Source organism: Sapajus apella, unplaced genomic scaffold, assembly GCF_009761245.1.
Source record: "Sapajus apella isolate SASKATOON/1434 unplaced genomic scaffold, GSC_monkey_1.0 scaffold55, whole genome shotgun sequence".
Lineage (NCBI taxonomy): Eukaryota > Metazoa > Chordata > Mammalia > Primates > Cebidae > Sapajus > Sapajus apella.
In genome coordinates, this window is record NW_022436995.1 from 4,566,788 (window position 1) to 4,589,200 (window position 22,413).

Consider the following 22,413-nt stretch of genomic DNA (forward strand, 5'->3'; position numbering starts at 1 on the left):
TTCTGCCACTCTTTCTTCTTCCACTTCGATTAGCTCTTCATTTGTAAATTCTCCGGATTCTTTGTCTAGCAACTCTTCGACATCTTCCATTTCACACTCCAAAGAAAGGTCTTTAGTGAGTTTTACTATTTTTTCCCGAATCAAGTTCATGTTCACTGTCAAATCCGTCAAAATCATTAACATAGCGCTTAACACAATTTTTCCAGATGCCATTCATGCCCTTTGTCATCACAGCCTCCCAGGCGGTAGCTATATTCTTGATACACATCAAAATGTTGTAGTGTTTCCAAAAATCTACAGCGGAGCAGTCGTGGCTAGCCATTGTGGTCGTAAATTCGAATGGTCGTAAGTTGCATAGGTCGTAAGTCGATCAATACCTGTACACTAATGAAGACAGTTTGCTTCTTTGCACTCTTCTGTGTTTTTTTTCTTTCTGTCCAAGATTGGATTTATTTGGGATTTATATTTATGGAAGAAATAATACTTACTTTACCCAAAAACTTTCCTTTTTTTTTGAGATTGTCCTTTAAAATTTTTATTTATTTATTTTTTAATTTTACTTTAAGTTCTGGGATACATGTGCAGATCTTGCAAGATTGTTACGGAGGCATACACATGCCATGATGGTTTGCTGCATCCATCCCCCCATCACCTACATTAGGTATTTCTCCTAATGTTATCCCTCCCCAATTTCTCCCCCACCTGCTGGTCCTCCCCTGGCCCCGCACCCCCCAACAGACCCCAGTGTGTGATGCTCCCCTCCCTGTGTCCATGTGTTCTGATTGTTCAACACCCACTTATGAGTGAGAACATGCAGTGTTTGGTTTTCTGTTCTTGTGTCAGTTTGCTGAGAATTATGGTTTCCAGATTCATCCATGTCCCTGCAAAGGACATGAACTCATCCTTTTTAATGGCTGCATAGTATTCCATGGTGTGTGTGTGTGTGTGTGTGTGTGTGTGTATACGCGCCACATTTTCTTTATCCAGTCTATCATTTATGGGCATTTGGGTTTGTTCCAAGTCTTTGCTATTGTAAACAGTGCCACAATGAACATATGTGTGCATGTGTTTTTATAATAGAATTATTTATAATCCTTTGGGTATATATTCAGTAATGGGATTGCTGGGTCAAATGGCATTTTTATTTCTAGATCCTTGAGGAATCACCACACTGTCTTCCACAATATTTGAACTAATTTACAGTCTCACCAACAGCGTAAAAGAGTTCTTATTTCTCCACAGCCTCTGCAGCATCTGTTGCCTCTTGATATTTTTTTTTTTTTTTTTTTTTTTGAGACGGAGTTTCACTCATGTTACCCAGGCTGGAGTGCAATGGCACGATCTCGGCACACTGCAACCTCCTCCTCCTGGGTTCAGGCAATTCTCCTGCCTCAGCCTCCTGAGTAGCGGGGATTACAGGCGTGCACCACCATGCCCAGCTAATTTTTTGTATTTTTAGTAGAGACGGTGTTTCACCATGTTGACCAGGATGGTCTCGATCTCTTGACCTCGTGATCCACCCGCCTCGGCCTCCCAAAGTGCTGGGATTACAGCCTCTTGATTTTTTAATGATTGCCATTCTAATACATGAGATGGTATCTCAATGTAGTTTTGATTTGCATTTTCTAATGACCAGTAATGATGAGCACTTTTTCATTTGTTTGTTGGACTCATAAATGTCTTCTTTTGAAAAGTGTCTATTTATATCCTTTGCCCACTTTTTGATGGATTGTTCTTTTTTTTTTGTATATTTAAGTTCTTTGTAAATTCTGGATATTAGCCCTTTGTCAGATGGATAGATTGCAAAATTTTTTCCCTATTCTGTTGGTTGCTGGTTCATTCTAATGATCGTTTTTTTGCTGTGCAGGAGCTCTTAAGTTGAATTAGATCCCATTTGTATAGTTTGGCTTTTGTTGCTATTGCTTTTAGTGTTTTAGTCATGAAGTCCTTGCCTATGCCTATGTCCTGAATGGTATTGCCCAGGTTTTCTTCTAGGGATTTTATGGTTTAGGTCTTATGTTTACATCTTTAATCCATCTAGAGTTAATTTTTGTATAAGGTGTAAGGAAGGGGTCCAGTTTTAGCTTTCTGCACATGGGTAGCCAGTTTTCCCAATACCATTTATTAAATAGGGAATCTTTCCCCGTTTCTGGTTTTTGTCAGGTTTGTCAAAGATCAGGTGGTTGTAGGTATGTGGCATTACTCCTGAGGCCTCTGTTCTGTTCCATTGCTCTATATCTCTGTTTGGTATATCACTATGGATACCACAGAAATACAAACTACCATCAGAGATTACTACAAACAACTCTATGCACATAAACCAGTAAATCTTATGTGTTTTTTAAATTACAATTGTGAATCTCTTTTTAAAAATCTGTATTATATATATAGACATTAAAGCTGAATGATCATTTTATGTAGTAGACGCACATCTCTCACTTCCAGGCTTCAGGACACAGAAGAGGTTTTAACATAATTTTTTCCAGTTTCCACTTTTGTCTTGCCCCATCTCAGTTTTCTGATCCCTTATTGAGATTGCTTAAATAGAAATACTTGTATTTTTTCTTTTGAATCAACATTGTCATATTCTATTTTCTGAGATAATACTGCTACAATTTCAAAGTTACATTCAACCTATGATTCCCTCATCACTCCAATTTCACTGTGTGTGAAGAGAGTTGAATCTTCTTTTATGTTTAAAATTAACCTCCAAGAAAATTGAGGCACAGGGAAATTCAGCAGTGACAACTCAGTTTCTGTTAATAAATAACTAGTTTTTACTTCTTCTGTAAATGAACATCTTAGTTTTAGTTTAATTAAATTTAATAGTGTAAATAAAAGAACAATTTTTCTAGTTCTTATCATCGTTAGATTATATTTTTATTAGGCTTGGATGCTGAATACTAAATCCATTCAGTAAAGACAAGATTGATTTATCATATTCATTTGAAGGTGGTGATATCTAATGAGAATACAAGCAGATGTTTTGCATTTAAAATACATGGAGGAAATTTCATTATATTCAAACTTTAGATACTCAAAAGTAAACTTGCTGGCACTGGTGGGAAAGATCAGATGTTAGAAACCATAACCTGAGGACAAAAGGACAACAGTATCCTTCTTACCTAATCAGAAGAGAACAAAGAAAGGCAATATTTCAAGTAGTTGTGAGATTTTATCATGAAAAACAAAGAAAAACAACAATCTAGTATTTTTCATTTTTAACCATACATAGACTTAAACTAAAAGGGTGTGTGTCATAGCACAAATATCTGGAATCCCTAATACGCTGAAAAAAGAATGATATAAATTTTAATGGATTATTCAATATTTTATTAAACTTTAGTTGTGTGTGGATTTGATGACTTTCAAAATCTTCACAGCGCTTCAAATTGCTGAGTCTATCAATGTGTAACCTTTCATTGTTTGACATGATTGTGACAACAAAACATCTTCCCATCATGCACAATATAAACAGCCTTCAAGAAACTTGATGAAGCTCTGAATGTTTTACCTAGTTTCATTTTAGAAGTACAGGGAAAAAAATCTAAGGTTTTGCAGTGTTTTGGTTTCTCTTTTCTCTGTATAAAAGTAATTTCATTTTTTAAATAAAAACTGTCATTAGATAACTTTTTACATCTCAAGGATTTTGTGTGGCTTTAAGCAATGTATAATATGTTCTCTTTCCTTGAGGTTGTCTGATATAAGTGAATTTGTCATGGTATAAGTATATTAAAAGGAACCATTGTTTCACTCTTTGAAAATTGCTAACATTAACACTTTCCCATAAGAAGAAAGCAAATAAAAGAGAAATTTTATCTTTATGGTACATGTAAATTGTCTTCTTTACACAAACAAATGCACTCCAAATTATACAGGCTCATTGTCATAGTAGTCTTATTTAACAAAAATACAATGCAGAAACAGTTGATAACAATAATTGGTAAATCTTAAGTGACTGATGCATGTATATGTATGTGTGTGTATGTATATATATCTATATATGTATGTGTGTGTGTGTGTGTGTAGAATTTGAAAAATTCAGTATATGCTTGAAAGGAAAGAAAATGCCTTCAAGATGAACTATTTTACTAATATTCTCAGTTTTTAAATTGATAAATCATAATTATATATATTTATGGGATATAGGTGATATTTTGATACATGAATACAATGTGCTATGATTAAGTCAGGGTAATTGGGATATCCATCAACTAAAACGTTAGTTCTGTGTGTTGAGAACATTCCAATTCTTCTCTTCTAGCTATCTTGAAATATACAATAAATTATTGATAAGTATAGACACCATACAGTGCTTTCAAACACAAGAATGTATTTCTTCTAACTGTATTTTTTTTTACCCACTAACTAACTTCTGTTCCTCTCCCTTCCCCCTATCTTTCCCAGCCTCTGGTAACCACCTTTGTACTCTTATCTCTTTGAGGTCAGGTTTTTAGCTCCTACATATGAAAGAGTACATGTGACATTTTTCTTTCTGTGCCTGCCTTATTTCATTCATGTAATGTTCTCTAGGCTCTTCCATGTTACTGTAAATGATTGAATTTCATTCTTTTTTATAGCTGAATAATGTTGTCTATATATTTGCTAATTTTTCTTTATCAATGGATCCACTGATGGACACTTAGTTTTAACTATATTGTGGTGTAAATAGTGCTGTAGTAAACATGGGAGTGTAGATTCCTTTTCAATATACTGATTTTCTTTCTTTAGATACATACCCAGCAGTTGGATTGCTGGATCCTGTGGCAGTTCTACTTAAAGTTTTTTGAGTAACTTCCATACTGTTTTCCATAGTGCCTGTACTAATTTACATGCAATGTAGGACAGTTCCCATTTCCCCATATCTTCTCCAACATACATTATTGCTTGTCTTTTGGATAAAAGCCATGTTAAATAGAGCGAGATGATATCTCACATAGTCAGGTTTTAATTTGCATTGCTCTTATGATGAATGAAGTTTAGCATTTTTTTTTCCACACTCATTGGCCTTTTGTGTATCTTGTTTTGAGAAATGTGTAATCAGATCCTTTGTCCAGTTTTTAATCAGTTTTTTTCTATTGAGTTGCTTGAGTTATTTACATATTCTGTTTATTAATCCCTTGCCAGATAAGTAGTTTGCAAATATTTTCTCCCATTTTGTGAGTCGTATCCTCCTTTGTTGATTGTTTCCTTTGGTCTGCAAAAGTTTTTTGCTTAAAGTGGTTCTATTTGTCAACTTTTATTTTGGTTGCCTGTGCTTTGGAGATCTTACCAAAAAATCTTTGTCCAGACCATTGTCCTGAAGCACCTTCCTAATAATGATTTCTTCTAATAGATAACAGAGTTTCAGGTCTTACATGTAAGTATTTTCATTTTTATTTGATTTTTCCAATATGGTGATACATGGATCTAGTTTCCTTCTTATACATGTGATATCTAGTTTTTCCAGCACCATTTGCTGCAGAGACTGTCCTTTCCCAAATATATATTTTTAAAACCTTTGTTGAAATGAGTAGACTGTAAATATGTGGATTTATATATTGGTTCTTTATTGTATTAGTTAGTTACACTGCTATAAAGAACTGCACGAGACTGGGTAAATTATAAGAAATAAAGGTTTAATTAACTTGCAGTTCTGCATGGCTAGGGATGCCTGAGGGAACATCCAACCATAGTGTAAGGGGAATCAAACACATTCTTCTTCACATGGTGGCAGGAGGGGGAAATGCTGAACAAAGGGGGAATAGATCATTATAGAACCATCAGATCTTGTGAGAATTCACTATCACAAGAACAGTATAAGGGTAACCGCCCCCATGATTCAATTACCCCCCCCAAAAGATCCCTCCCATAATGCAAGGGGATTATAGGAACTACAACTCAAGATGAGATTTCAGTGGGGACACAGCCAAACCATATCATTCTGCCCCTGGCCCCTCTCAAATCTCATGTTCTCACATTTAAAACACAGTCATGCCTTCCTAACAGACCCCAATGTCTTAACTCATTCCAGTATTAACTCAAAAGTCTAAGTCCAAAGTCTCATCTGAGACAAGGCAAGTCGCTTCCACCTACACGCCTGTAAAATCAAAAGAAAGTCAGTTACTTCCTAGATACAATATGGGTACAGGCACTGGGTCAATACACCCATTCCAAATGGAAGAAATTGGCTAAATTAAAGGGGCTACCGGCCCCATGCAAGTCCCAAATCCAATAGGGCATTCATAAACCTTAAAGTTCCAAAATGATCTTTTCTGACTCCATTTCTCACATCCAGGGCATTCTCATGCAAGAGGTGGGCTCTCGTGGCCTTGGCAGTTCTTCCCATGTGGCTTTAACAGAGTACAGCCCCACTCCTGGCTGCTTTCATGGACGAGTGTTAAAAGTCTGAAGCTTTTCCAAGCATACGGTGCAAGCTGTCAGTGGACCTACCATTTGGAATTCTGGAGGATGGTGGCCCCTCTTCTCACAGCTCTAGCAGGCAGTGCCTCAGTGGAGACTCTGTGTGAGGGCTCTGATCTCACATTTCCTTTCTACACTGCACAAGCAAGAGGTTCTCCATAAGGGCCCTGCTGCTGTAGCAAACTTCTGCCTAGACAATGAGATGTTCCTATACATCCTCTGAATTCTAGGTGGAGGTTCCCAAGCCTCAATTCTTGACTTCTGTGCACCCACAGACCCAATACCATGTGTAGGCAACCAAGGCTTGGGGCTTACACTCTCGGAAGCAATGGCCTGAGCTCTACGTTGGTTCCTCTTAGGCATGGCTGGAGATGAAGCAGCTGGGATGCAGGGCACCATGTGGCCTGCATAAAGGCTTGGGGCTTGCACTCTCTGAAACAATGGTCTGAACTCTAGTTGGTTCCTCTTAGCCATGGGTGGAAATGAAGCAGCTGGAATGTAAGGCACCATGCCCCAAGACTGCATAGAGAAGGGCAGGAGGGTCCCTGGGCCAGGCCCACAAAATCATATTTTTTTCTTAGGCTGCCAGACCTGTGATGGGGGCAGGGGCTGCTGCAAGGGTCTCTGATATGCCCTGGAGACATTTACCCCATTGTCTTAGTGATTAAATTCAGCACCTTGTTACTTATGCAAATTTAGGCAGCCAGCCTGCATTTCTCTCCCAGAAATGGGCTTTTCTTTTCTATTGCATGGTCAGGCTGCAAATTTTCCAAAGTTTTGTGCTCTTCTTCCTTTTGCAATCTTTGCTGCTCAGAAATTTCTTCTGCCAGATACCCTAAATCATCTCTCTCAAGTTCAAAGTTCCACAGATCTCTAGGAAAGAGGTCTTTTCTAGAAAGATCACTGCCAGTTTCTTTGTATGGCAAGCAAGAGTGACCTTTTTCCATTTCCCAACAAGTTCCTCATCTCCATCTGATACCACTTCAGCCTGGACTTCATTGTTCATATCACTATCAGCATTTTGGTCAAAGCAATTCAGCGAGTCTCTAGGAAATTCCAAACTTTCCCGTATCTTCCTGTTTTCTGAGACCTCCGAGTCTCTAGAAAGTTCTAAATGTTCTCACATTTTCCTTTCTTTTTCTGAGCCCTCCAAAAAGTTCCACCCTCTGCCTGTTATGCAGTTGCAAAGTCGCTTCCACATTTTTGGGTATCTTTACAGTAGCACCCCACTCCCAGTATCAGTTTACTGTGTAATTTTGTTTTCATGCTGCTACAAAGACCTGCGCATGACTGGGTAATTTATAAATAAAGGAAGTTTAATTAACTCACAGTTCCATATAGCTGGCAAGGCCTCCGGAAACTTACAGTCATGGGAAAAGGGAAGGAAACACATTATTCTTCACGTGGCACAAGGAGAGAGAAGTGCTGAGAAAGGGGGAATGCCCCTTAAAAAACCATCAGATTGGCTAGGCATGGTGACTCATGCTTGTAATTCCAGCACTTTGGGAGGCCAAGAAAGGTGAATCACCTGAGCTCATAAGTTTGAGACCAGCCTGGTCAACATGGTGAAACCCTGTCTCTACTAAAAATACAAAAATTAGCTGGGTGTGGTGGCAGGCACCTATAATCCCAGCTACTCAGGAGGCTGAGGCAGGACAATTCCTTAAACCCGGGAGGCAGATGTTGCAGTGAGCTGACATCATGTCAGTGCACTCCAGCCTGGGCAATGAGAGCAAAAAAATTTAGTCTCAAAAAAATAAAAATAGAACATTAGGTCTTATGAGGACTCACTCTCAATCATGTGAACAGCATGAGGGTAATCACTCCCATGATTCAATTACCTCCCACCGGGTCCCTCTCACAACATGTGCAAAATATGGAAATTACAATTCAAGATGAGATTTGGGTGGCACACAGCCAAATCATATCATCTATTTTTTTCCGTTGGTTTATGTATCTGTGTTTATGCCAGTAGCAAGCTTTTTTGGTTGCTATAACTTTATAGTATATTTTGAAGCCATGTAGTTACTTCAACTTTATTTTTGCTGAGGATTGGGGACTTTTGTGGTTCTGTATCAATTTTAGAATTGTGTTTTCCATTTCTGTGAAAAATGTAATTGGTATTTTATAGAGTTGGCACTGAATCTATAGATTGCTTTAGGTAACATAGACATTTTGACAATATTGATTCTTCCAAACAATAAACATGGACTATAGATTTTTTTGGTGTCCTCTTTAATTTCCTTTTATCAGCATTTTGTAGTTTTTATTGAAGAGATCATTCTCTTACTTGGGTAAATGTATTTTTTCAATTTTTCCTGTAAATCTTAATTATTATTATGAAACATAAGTACTAAAATATTCATAATATGTACAGAGTTCTAAGAAAATGACCAGTAATGGTCCGAATGGATCTTTATAGTTCTTTGAGGTTTTAAACACATAATATAGATACTGAAATATCTTTTTACTTTTACATGAACTTTATTGAAATATCAATATTGACATTTCGTAAAATTCACTCTTTTGAAGTATATAATTTAGTTGAAGACTATCTTATTTATTTTGACATCCTCTATAGCAGTGGTTCTCATTCTTTGTTGTATACTGGAATAACCTGAAGAATTTTCTTTAATTGACAAAAATTATTCCTGTTCTTACGGTACATAGTGATGTTTTGACACACATAATGTATAGTAATCAGATCAGGGTAATTAGCAGGATGGGTGGGCTGGTTCTTGGCTCCTGGTGGGACACATGGGTCATAGGGATCTCACTGCTTGAGGTGGGCAGTGGCCTCTGGCACCCTGCTCTCAGGCTCTGGGAAGCTAACACTTAAGCTCCCTATGTTCTGGGGGCAGCCTCCTTGATGTGCTGGACTACCTATTCCTGCGGTGTAGAGAGCTAGCTCTATGAGCATGGGTTCCAGTGATATCCACACCACTGGGTCTAGCCACCATCATGATATGGCAACTTTTTGTGCGGATGTTGAGGGATATTGTTAGAGGCCTAGGGATGTGGAAATTCAGCAGCTGTTGGACCCCAGGGCAGGTTGTGGTTCAGTCATAGCTCCATTGTCAAAATGGTGGAATGCTGCAGTGTTTTGCAGCCCAGTGGTGGGGCCTGAGGAAAATGCTCCTCCTGGAAAAATTCAGCCACATAAATTCCAGGGAGCTCCCTATAGTCGGCTCTGTGCCTCTGAAGGCCAAGGGGCTTTCCTGTAGTTAGAACTGCAGGCATCTGTGTTAGGAATGTGGACTGCTAAGGTGCTCTCCCTTAACTTTTACCCATGGTGAGGAATCACTCTTAGCTTCAAACCGATCTGGTGGTTAGCTGCTTCAGTTTCCTCTGAATACTGCCATCTTAAGTTTCTGTGCCTCAGAGGGTTTTCCTGTATGGATGTATGTATGCCTGTAGTTTTCCTGCTGGATTCCGTGAGTCTTCTTAGATATGCTCTCCTATGTGTGGTTATCTACTTGCTGTTTGGTCCATCCTTGTGAAAGTGGCAGAAGCTGGGTGGCTCTCATCAGCCATCATGAGCTAATTACCATTGAAATACACAGAAGTGGTTTAAAAAATTATCAAGTTTCTTATGTTTATTTCTGATGTACAAAATTCATGTTGAAGATGCTGTTAGTGAGTCAAAGCATGTATATCGCCAGCCATAGAAGAGAGATGCCTAAGATGCCTTCACCGATGGAAAGATAATTGCAAGATGCCTCTTAATAAATCTTCTGTCAATCCATTTAAATAATCAAGGGCTAAAAACACTTCATACCAGCTCATTGACATATAATATCGAAGACAAAAGAAATATGCTGGCTATATGAGATACCATACAAAAACTGAGATAGATGCTATAATGCTATCTCTTGAATAGTAATAGCACAAATAGCAAATAAAAATAAGTAAACAATAATAGGAAAGATATGCATTAGATTTACTCTGTGCCCTGTACTGTTGATTATAGTATTATATGTATTTATTTACTCCAATTTTTGAGGTACAATTATTACTTCATCCATTATTAAGATGAGAAAGTTGAGCCACAGATATTAAGCAACTTGCTATGATTACCCACCTAGAATGTGGTGGAGCTGGGGCTTAAAACCATGCAGATTACTTCTGGAAACCTTTTCAATGACTTTGTTATACTATCTTTCTATAGAAGTAATGTCTTTAAATACATAAGCATGGTTTCTGATACTTTTACAATTCATTTGTCCTTAGTAGTACACTGATGGTCATTGAATACTTATTTCATTATATTAGCTTCCTATTGAAACTTGACAAATTACCAAAAACTTACTGGCTTAACATAAAACAAAGTTATTATTTCCAGAGCTCAGAAATATGAAATAGTCTCTCTGAGCTTAAATCAAGGTATTGGAAGGGCTACTTTCCTTTAAGCAGATGATATAATTTGGATGTGTGTCCCCAACCAAATCTCATATTGAAATGTAATCCCCAGTAATTTGGTTTGGCTGTGTCTGCACCCAAATCTCATCTTGAGTTGTAGCTCCCATAATTCCCATGTGTCATGGGAGGCAGCCGTTGGGAGGTAATTGAATCTTGAGGGCAGGTCTTTGCCATGTGGTTCTTGTGATACTGAATGAGTCTCCAGAGGTCTGATGGTTTTATGAAGGGGAGTTCCCCTACACATGCTCTCTTGCCCACTGCCAAGACATGACTTTGCTCCTCCTTTGCCTTCCTACATGATTGTGAGGCCTCCCAATCCATGTAGAACTGTGAGTCAATTAAACCTCTTTTCTTTATAAATTACCCAGTCTTGGGCCTGGCATGGTGGCTTACGCCTGTAATCCCAGCACTTTGGGAAGCCGAGTCAGTTGGATCATGAGTTCAGGGTTTCAAGACAAACCTGGCCAACATGGTGAAACCCTCTCTCTACTAAAAAGTAAATAAATAAGTAACCTCTTTTCTTTACAAATTACACAGTCTTGGGTATGTCTTTATTAGCAGTGGGAGAACAGACAAATATGCCTGGTGTTGGAGGTGGGACCTGGTAGGAGGTGATTGGATGATTGGATCATGGGGATGGATACATCATGAATGATTTGGTACCATCCCTCTTGCTACTGTCCTCAAGGTAGTTAGTACTCATGAGATCTCATCATTTCAAAGTATGTAGCACCACTGCCCTCACTCTCTCTTGCCCCTGCTCTGGCCAGGTAACATGCCTCTTTCCTTTTTGCCTTCTGCTATGATTATAAATTTTCTGGGGCATTCCCGGAAGCCTAGCAGATGCCAGCATCATGCTTCCTATACAGCCTGCAGAACCAGAGCCATGAGCCAATTAAACCTCTTTTGATTTTCTAAATCACACAATCTCTGGTATTTCTTTACTGCAATGTGGGAGTGAAATAATATAGCAGACTCTAGGGTAGAATCTATTTTCTTACTCTTTCCAGTTCCTAGCAGGCTCCCTCAGTCCTTGGTTTATGGTGCCTTTTTATCTTAAAAGTCAGCAATGGCCAAGTGATTCTTTTTCAGGATGCCATTTCTTAATTTCTGACTTTTCTGCCTCCCTCTTTCTTATATATGGTCACTTGTGTTTACTTTTGGCCTCTGGCTAATCCAGAATAATCTCTTTATTTTAAGGTTGGTTAATTAGCAATCTCAGTTTCATCTGAAATCTTTATTTCCTTTTGCCTTGTAATATAACATATTCACAAGTTGAGAAAATGAGGAAATATACATGTGTGTACTACATTCTCTTACGCTCATTTTGTATTTGTCTTGTGTATTTTGTACTTAAAATGAGTGTGTATGTGTGCATAATATAATCAGAATCACAATATAATGAAAAATCAAATTAATTATCTATTTAATTAACTGTACCTTAAACATTTTATTAGTCTGTGGCGTAAAACAGATTACCTATATTAAACACTGATGAACTGGTTCATTTTGGAAATCATCGTTTGGTTAGTAAACTGCAACAAAGCCCTGTGAGTGCTATAATGGGGCTTCCAGCACAGTTGGAAAAGTAATAGTTGGGATGGGCATTTGAAAGTTGTCATACTTTGCAGCCAGTAATGGCTTGTCCAGTCTAACCTAGGCTCTTGGGATAATAACTTTGCTATTTGAGTATTTAATTTGTTTCTGTGGTTTAAAGTATACAGTTTTCAGGAATAGAATCTGTGTAAGTCTTTCGAAAAACTGCCTACATTTTGCTGACAAGTCTGTTATTATTCTGAGTCACTTGCTATATGTGCTTTGCTTTTTGTTTTTCTTTGCTTTATCTTGCTTAATAAACAGGAAAGGGACATTTAGACCATATTCTGTGATAAAATAATATAAACCAAAAATATCTGCTTAATTTTTTTCAAAATATTGGATTCAAAGATGACAAAAAACAGCATTCTCTGTCTTTTTATAATTTTTGTCTAATATTTAAAAGTAGAAGAAATTCACCCTCAATATTTATTGAGGTAGTAACTCAAATCATGCTCAGTCTTTTGCTCTATCTTTGAATCATACCTTAAAAATCAGATAATCTGTCCTGAAGGATAGAAGCAATGTCTGCATGCAAGCAAACACTGGATGGAAACTAATCACCCTGCCTATATATATGACCCACATAATGATTATATGACATGAACGGAAAAAGGGTTTAAAAGAGTTGTAAAAATGATTTTGCCAGGGCCCACTACATGAGGCGCATGAACACAGAGAGCAGTATTTTTCAACTTTTAAAAAAAATTATAACCACCTAAAGAGTATTCTGGACATGCTTTTTCTAATCACTTCCTTCCTTCCATAGAATTTTAATACCACAGATTTATTGTATATTAGTTTATGCATGGTGGCCCTTTGGAGGGCCACAAACTATTGTAATGTCTAAGATCCCACCTCACAAGGAAAGAACTTTTACACTCTTGGGGTCAATATAACCCCTGCTGCGATGCATAACACAAGTGACAGTAGTGGAAGGAAGCTTAATAGACTATTATTCAGAAGTCTTCATTTTACTAACAAGGAACCTGGGATGCAGAGAAAAATACTGATTTGCCTACAAGGATACATACTTAATAGGCATTATGAAGAAAACAAAAGAAATGTAAGGCATAGGATATGGTGAATTTGTTTTTACATATAGCTAATATTGAACAAGCTACCTTTCCCACAGAAAAATTTTTCATTCCTACTGAAGCACTGTGGGTAAGGAAGAAACCCCATGATACCTCTATGATGACTAGTGATAATGAAACTATCAGGACATTCAAGGTATTACAATTTAGTCTGATACTTTCATACAGACAGAATGTAATATTACTTGATAATTTATAAAGTAAGTATTATATTTATGATAATATATAGTAGAAAAATAATCCTTTGGTGAATTCAGCCACAGAGATTTTAAATTCCAATAGAAGGCAAGGCTTGTTTAAAGGTCAATCGTTCGAATACTCTTGGTATTTTCCCAGAGTTAGAGATTATTCGACAAAGTAAAGAGTTCACAACTGTCAGGTGCTGGCATTTCGAAGGGTAAAAGACATCTTTATGAAATTGTCAGAACAAATATCTTTTCGTGTAAAACAGTGTGTTAAATACTATCTAGAAAAGAGTATTAAATTTTTTCTTGTAAGTTATTTATGAAAAGTATGTCCTACATTTGAGCAATAAAAGTAAATAAAAGACAATAGTCACAACCAAAAAGTAAAACTGCCATTTGAAATTAATGTCTTCATTTTCTTGATGTAAATGACTGCAAAATATTTAGTACAAGATTGTTGCTTAGATCAGAGCAGTAAATAATGTACTATGATTAGATTCCAATGTGTAAGAAGAGAACAAATAGCCTTGTTTCCTAGTCATAGGGAAAGACGGTTGCTGACAGACAATTGCTTGTGTTCCCAGTTGGGACACTAGACCACTAATTAAAATTAGTGAGATTCTTTTAGTCCAAAAAAGCATTCTAAATCGTTTTACTCTGTATACCTTACTTTTAATACATTCCTAAAATTATGAGGTTGCAATAATAATAATAAAAAAAAATACAGGTTGCAAAGTAATACGAATCATGTGGATATTATTAAAAAAAACATAATAAAGAAGGTGACGTAAAGTCGTGATAACTCAAAGCAGGTATTTAAAATATTAAAAAATATGAATAGTTATGTCCTTTTGGCCCTGAATTTGATGATGTTAACATTTATTCCCCTTGAAAATACATCTTTCATTCTATGCCATGCACCTGTCCTGGGTGTGTCTCAAGGCCAGTATACACAAGCAAACCTCTCTCCAATTTTGTTCATAGGGATTTCCTAAAATCCAGTCAGTGTTTTTAATACTAACCTTGCTCCTAACCTAATTTTGTGTTTTACTTGATCCCTTACTTCTAACATACTTTATTGTGACTCTTGGCCTGCATTTAGCTGGCTACATTCTCAAACTTACTAATTTTGAGTTTGTTCATTTCTTGGTATCAACTAGAATATAACATCCTCATACCAGGACCAAGCACCATGTTTCCTAAACTGACATCATTAGCTGGTGCTATAGTTGAGACTGTCTATAGAGATCAGATACTAATTTATTCCTTCATCTGTTATTTTATTCATTTCAAAAGCATTTATTGATCAGTTAAATGAGCAAGGAACTTTGCTAGACTTAGAGACACAGTAGGGAATAGGAATGACTGGTTCTTTACATATCTTACATTCTAGTTGAGGTGAGTGACATAAAATAAATATTTGCATAATTTAAATAATTATTCCATTATAACGTTGATAAATACCTCAAATGAGTTTAGAGAGCATTCATATTACATAACAAGAAACCTGTCCTAGGCTGGTGAGTCAAGAAAGACTTCCCTGATTAAATGACGTTTAATCTGAGGCTCAAAAACAATAGAAGTTTACTTTTCAAAGAAAAAGGAGAAAAGTAATACAGAATGAATAAAACAGGCAAGGAATGTAAGACAGAGAGGAACCTGGCTCATGAAAGGAAGTACGTGAAAACAGGTATGGCATGAAGTGAAGGGTGGGGGGATGTGTAAAGGAATTGGTGAGGTAGGTATATGCCAGATTTTCTAGCGCAATTTTAAGCATTTTAAATATTATCCTGAGAGCCTTGGGAAGGCACAAATGAATATTAAGTTCTGAAATTACAGGGTCATATTTAGACTTCATAATTATTTTTCAATAAATAATATGGAGAATAAATTGGGTGTACAAAAGAAGCTACTAAAAAATGAATTAGATAAAAGGACACAATCACTGAGTGAAGGCAACCTAAAGAATGAAAAATACTTGTAAACCATGTATGTAATAAGGGGTTAATATTTAGATCATATTAAGAACTCCTGAAACCGGACAACAACAATGACAAAGTCAAATTACCTAATTAAAAAATGAGCAATGGACTTGAATAGACATTTCTCCAAAGATGATATGCAAGTGAGCATAGGACAGGGTGCTCAGTGTCACCAAGAAATACAAATCAAAACCACAATGTGATACTAACTGACACTGGTTAGGGTGTCTTTTATCAAAAGAAAAATACAAACAAACAAACAAAAAACAAAATGTAACAAGTTCTGGAAAGCATGTGGAGAAATGGGAACCCTTGTGCACTTTAGTTGTGGTTGTGAAATAGTGTAATAGCTATGGAAAATAGTATGGGGGTTCTTCAAAGAATTAAAAATACAGCCACCAGATTATCTGACAATTCTACCTCTGAGCATATATCCAAAAGAATGGAAGCAGAGTTTCAATCTCAAGGACATATCTGTGTTCACACATTTAATGGCAAGTCTATTCACAATAGTCAAGAAGTACAAGCATCCCAAATACTCATCCACAGATGCATGGGTAAATGTGATGCAGTAGATTATTCAGCCTTAAATAGAAAGGAAATGCTTCACATGCTATAACAGGGATGAGCCATGGAGCACACTATGCTAAGTGAAATCAGCCAGTCAGAAAATGACAAATACTGTATGAGTCCCCTTAGATGAAGTATCTAAAGTGATCAAATTCATAAAAACATAAAGTAGAGTAATAGTTACCAGGAACAGTAAGGAGAGGAAAAAAAGGAATTGTTTAATGGGCATAGTTTCAGATTTACAAAATAGAAAGGATCCGGAGATTTGTTTCACAGTGTAAATACATGTAACATTGCTGAACTACATAGTATCTGTATTTAAAAATAGTTAAGATGGTGAATTTTATGTAGGTGTTCTTACCATAATCAAAAATAACCAGGAGCCAATTCCTCAGTTCAAGGAAAAGATGAATGGCTTTTGGATTATAACTGTAGTAGTGGAGCTCAATAAAAAAATGAATATAAGAGATTTAGAATGTAAACTTAACAGGCACATTAGAAACATATGTAGGGGAAAGGGAAAGGAAATAGTCAAAGAAGCCTCGAGAATTCTTGAATTATAAAACTGTATATGTGGCAGTGTTATACCTGAGATGCATATGTAGGATTCAGTAACATATGGGCAGTAAGAAATGTCATGGGAGTGAATGAGATCATGAAGGAAGTGGATGAGATCATGAAGGAAGTGAAAGGTTAATGGTGAAGAAAGAAAGCGAGATTCAAAGAAAATCTAAAGCTTAACCTGACTTTCTTAGGGTTTATAGGTCAAATTCAGCAAAAGTAGTTAACAAAAATAGCTGAGAAGAAGATATGTTAATAGATATACTCTAATTCAGTTAATCACAAAAAGCCACATTTACCATTAATTGCTCATTAATATTAAACAACAGATTATCATATAGAAATAATCCCTATATAAGCCAATCTTATGCTTAGTGATGATCAAAGGAAGAGACAGCATATTTTCAATTGGTCTTTCCTTATTTTGATTTCCTTACTCTGATTTGTATAAAGATGTGCTGTTGTATAGATTAGATAGAAGTTACTACATAGGAAAATGAATTACTTAAGTCAACTAATTGTACAGATTTCCCATAAGTCAACTTACTGTGTGGATTCAACAGAATTCAGATTTTTTGTTAGCACTGTAACAAACATAGTCTCTGTTCAGGAGTACTAACCCTTATGTGCCTAGCTCATGAGCAACTTTCAAAACAGGGCGTTCATTTCTTACTGCCTGTACCACTTAATACCATTGAGAACACAAATTCAAAAGGACCTGTAAGTCTTAAAACTAAATATATTACAGAATACATTGTGAATTCGTGTCCATGTACTATTTCTTGTAAAGACATCAGAATGGGACGTGACCAAATATATTTCCACTGCATTGCTAATCACATTATACATAATATAAACTATTGAACAGATAGATATTATTTATAAGTAATTTTAGATCTGTTCTCGATTTTCTTCCTTTGAAAATGAGTGTTTTAGGCATTGTAAATTACTTACATTATTTGTTGCACCTCTCTTAAAATGACCTAATATTGAGTAGTTTCCAAACATTCCAATTTACAAACACAAATCAGTATAAACTACACACTTTTAAATATGTCTGATAAGACATTTTGGATACAAGGCAAATATCTACTTGAGTATAATTTCTATTAAGATTTGTTTCTGTCCACATTTCATACTGGGTTCTTTGTGGAAATGAAAAACAGGATTACCATGCAATAAAATTAATAATAAAGATCTGCTTAAAATAATTAGACATTAAAAGAAATCAAAATAAACTTTTTCATCATATCATTTTGCTACTTTGAAATGTAATTTTCAATGCGTTGGTCGTCAAATGTTGATGTTTATTTTGGTATAAACCATATTTTTACAATTCTGATTATGCTTTAATATAGTTTATAAGATTCTACCAGGTAATTTGATATAATTACTTACGTATCAAAAGACAATAATGATATACTATTTCTATAGTAAAAAATTTTCCACTGGGAAGAAATGTAAATACATAGTGAGCTTAATACCTTTATAGACTATAAATATAGCACTGTAGAATAGTAAACACAATCTGAAAATAAAGCTTAATGTAAGAATAATATAAAAGGTCATGTAAACATTTAAAAAATAATCTACTTTTGTAAAAAACACCCAATATGCCATGTAAATCATAGCAGATAATTGGAAGAAGTTCTATATAGACACTAAAGTGGAGACGCATCCCCCGAACTGAAGCTACGATGAGTACCCCAGCCGTGCCCTGAGACCTGCAGCTGCCCCCCCACTCCCCGCCTCCGAGTCAGAGGGCCCAATCCACGTTCAAAGAGCAAAGAAGACAAAAACTCCAGGAATATCTGTTGAGAAGAAAACACTTTTTGCATACAATAGGAAAATGAGATGTTATCCCGTAGAGGTCAGAGAGCTGTGACATCTGAGGACCAAGTTCAAGAAAGGACTAAAGTGCTGAAACTTAAAACAAAAATGGCTGATAAAGAAAGTGTGAAGAGACCTGCAGGGAGCAGAAATAGTACAATAATGGGGAGTAAATTTTATTCCTTTAAAACCTTCAAATGAACTAACCAATTCAACTGCAGTAATTGACACACATAAACCTAAGGATAGTAATCAAACTCTGCAATTGTTACTAACTGAAGATAATCCCCAAAGTCAACACATGACATTAAGCCAGGCATTTCACCTTAAAAACAGTAGTGAAAAGAGACAGATAACTGGAGAAAAACAAAAGCGAGATGCTAACATGCCCAAGAAACCTGTGCTTGGACCTTATCATGGCCAGATTGTTCAGTCTAAGGTTGATTCACTTAGAAAATCTCTACAAGTCAAAGACGAGAGTTCTGCAGCAACAAAGAAACTTTCAACCATTGTCCCTAAAGCCACAAAGCCTCAGCCTGTAAACACCAGCAGTATAATAGTGAAAAGTAATAATAGATCCTCAAGTATGACTGCCACCACGCAACCTGTGAGCACTACATCTCAGAACACACAGCTTGTGCTACTTCCAATTAGAAGTCATCACAGTAATACCCAGGACACTGTGAAACAAGGCATCAGTAGAACCTCTGCCCATGTTACAATCTGGAAAGTGCCTCGTGAAAAAGAACCGTTAGAATAAAAAACAGCTTTATCTATTGTCAAAACCAGTTCTTGTCAAGATATAGTAAGAAGTAAGACACTGTCAAGAAGCATAGCATCTGAAGTTGTGGCCAGGCCTGCTTCATCGTCTACTGACAAACTGATGGAAAAATCAAAGCCCATTGACCAGCAAAGTCATACTATAAAGTTTCAGTCTCAACTGACTGAGTTTTTTCTTTAAGATAGGTAAATTTTATTGGCTAGCTTACAATGTTCCTTGAATATAAATAGATTATAATACTAGTCTGTTCACTTTACTAACTATAAGTACAGTAATGATGCATCATTAGAAAATGAGTTATTCTAGTTAAAATGTGTATGTTTGCATTGACATGTTTTTGAAAGTTATGATATGCCTCCCTGCCTTTAAACAGAATAATTTTTTTGGCCTTTCTTGGATTAGTATAAAGTCAAAAATTGTATAGAATGACTCACTTTGAATATTAAGACACAGGAGGTTTAGCTTGCTTTCTCACCAAATTCACGTTACCCAGACTTGTGTTCTGTTGTGTCCCTCGGACTGCCTGTTGATCGATGAAAAGTGACCACACTGTCACTTTCTGTCAGTAGTAGTCTGTGGTCTCATGGCCTCTTTTGATTATAACTGGGTTCACCAAGAAAGATACTTAATTAAATAGCCCCATTTATAAGAAAAGATACTTTTTGTGTAAGAAAGAAAAGATGCCAGATTTAGTACTTTAACTTCTGCAACTTCTCTTGGTAGTTTTTAAACAATTAGAATGGAGTAGGGAAAGAATGTATCATACTGAATAAATGTCATTCTAGTTTAGATAGCACTTTTAAAATACTTGATACTTACCCTTGTTTTCTTCTCTATAATATAAAAACTCTACTGTTAAATCATGTCCCCTGTAACATGATAGTTACACAGTTTTCTCTCCACTCTAAAATTGTTTTGTAAGTTTCTAAACTAATACTTACATGGCACACATCATCTGTCAACTCTACAGTTTCAAATAAGTGACTTTTTAATTGTAAAAGATTAGTTTAAAAACTATATGGATATGGTTGAAGATCACATGCTTAGTTGTTTTTATGTTCGTTCCATATATATATCTTTTTTCTATTGACTTCTCACGTTCTAGAGGGTAGTGTTTTTATTCTGTGTACCTGATATGCATACAATAAAAATATCTATAAAAAAATGAAAGAAAATCATAGCAGATAATTACTGTAGTTTTAAATAATTTTGAGGGAAAATATTACTATGATAAAGTAAATTTGCATGAAAACATCTTAAAACCAAGGGAATAAAATATATTGATGAAATCATACATTCATATATACCCTCATGCATACATATCAAATATACATACATTTATATGTCAATAATTTCTAATTACAAGAAATATAATTTGTAATAGTTTAATTTTTTATATGAAGACACAATAATCCATTGAAAGATTTAGAGAATAAAAGAATACTCATTACATATAATGAATAGGCTACAATATTTAAAGTATCATTTAAAATTTCTCTTAAAATTCAAGTTAATAGAGGACCATAGCTATAGATACTTATATCTTTAATATATATATTTTAATCCAAACTGAATATCCTAGTACTTCAAACTATGATGCAGACTGTTATATATAAAACTCTTAGATTTTTCTGTTTAAAAACTCATTTCAAGAATTTAGAAGTTGTATATATGTGTGAAATATTTCTTATTACTTTTAAACTGGGACACGTTTCCTTTCTTGGAATAAGTCAGTAATAATATTTAATTTAATTCAGCACTTTAGTAACTGTACTTTTGTTCTTGAGATAAATCACTGACTCAGGAGAGAAAAACAGAGTACACAAACTTTACCTTCTATTTAGAGAAATGCCAGAGTGAGCAGATTATGACATCCATCTCTTGTCAGCTGACCCTTTGAAGGCAATTGTAGGAGAAATTTAACAAAAAAAAATCAAAGTGAATTCTTATAAGTACTGAATAAATAAAACAAACAGAAGTAAAAATAAGGCATGACAATCTAACACAGATATGACAAAAAATTATTAAAACTTTACATTATTACTGTGTTATTCCAAAACTTGTTTAAATGAATACATAGCTTCTATACAATTTTGCCCATGTCACTAAAGAGGTAAGTAACTGTAATTATACTGCATCATAAAACTCAGACCATTTAAGGTAGTTTTTATCTCTGTAGTTTCATATTATAATCAAATTGCAATAGAGCTAATGCAATTTTTTTCCCAATGATAGGAAATTATTTTCTCAATATACTAAATCCATGGTGAAATCTGTGCATGAAACTAGAAACCTAATAAAATAAAAAAGCTTGTAAGAAGATCCAGAAATTCTAAAATCTTGTTAAATATATATAGTCTAGTGTACACTATATGCCACTTAATGCTGAGTACTTAGCTAAGGATTAATGACTCACATCACTTTCTTATAGTAAGGAATTGCATATTAAGCCATATGACTGTCGTGTCTAGTAACACATACAAGCACCTATTTTTACCTCCAGCCCTTGCAACCATTATATTAGGAATTATTTAAAAATATTTCTCAATTTCTTGAAAGTACCTGCCCCTATCCCTGGCCCCAAGTGGCTCTCAGTGCCTATAGATTTTCTCCATTTAATGGCTCAAAAGAGAAAGGGAAAGTTATGGTGTACTTTAAATTTCTTTCACCTGTCATTCTACTTCCTTAAGCTTTCTGAAATGATTATGAAATCTTGATAACCTATTTAGTTATAAATAGTAATCAATTCACTATTTATAAAACAAAAAAGGAAATAGAAATGGAAGGAAAAATACGGAGCAAATTTTTGTCACTGATATTTCTACTAGCACACAGGACTTAAATCTATAAATGATGTGAGGTTTTCTGTAAGCAGAACTAAGTTTCACCTTACAACGTATCAAAAGATTTTACCTCACAACATATCAAATGATTTGACCAACATTGCCTGTCTTTTCTTGCCTGTTGTCTATTTATTTAGAGCCCATAGT

General features: G+C 35.5%; 1 protein-coding gene across 1 annotated transcript; it reads left to right on the forward strand.

The window, feature by feature from the left end:
- Positions 1-18,569: 18,569 nt before the first annotated feature.
- On the forward strand, positions 18,570-19,554 carry LOC116527721 (cytoskeleton-associated protein 2-like). Its single transcript, XM_032244852.1, has one exon. It carries the CDS (start codon positions 18,944-18,946, stop codon positions 19,400-19,402), a length of 459 nt encoding a protein of 152 aa, XP_032100743.1. The 5' UTR covers positions 18,570-18,943; the 3' UTR covers positions 19,403-19,554.
- Positions 19,555-22,413: the final 2,859 nt, after the last annotated feature.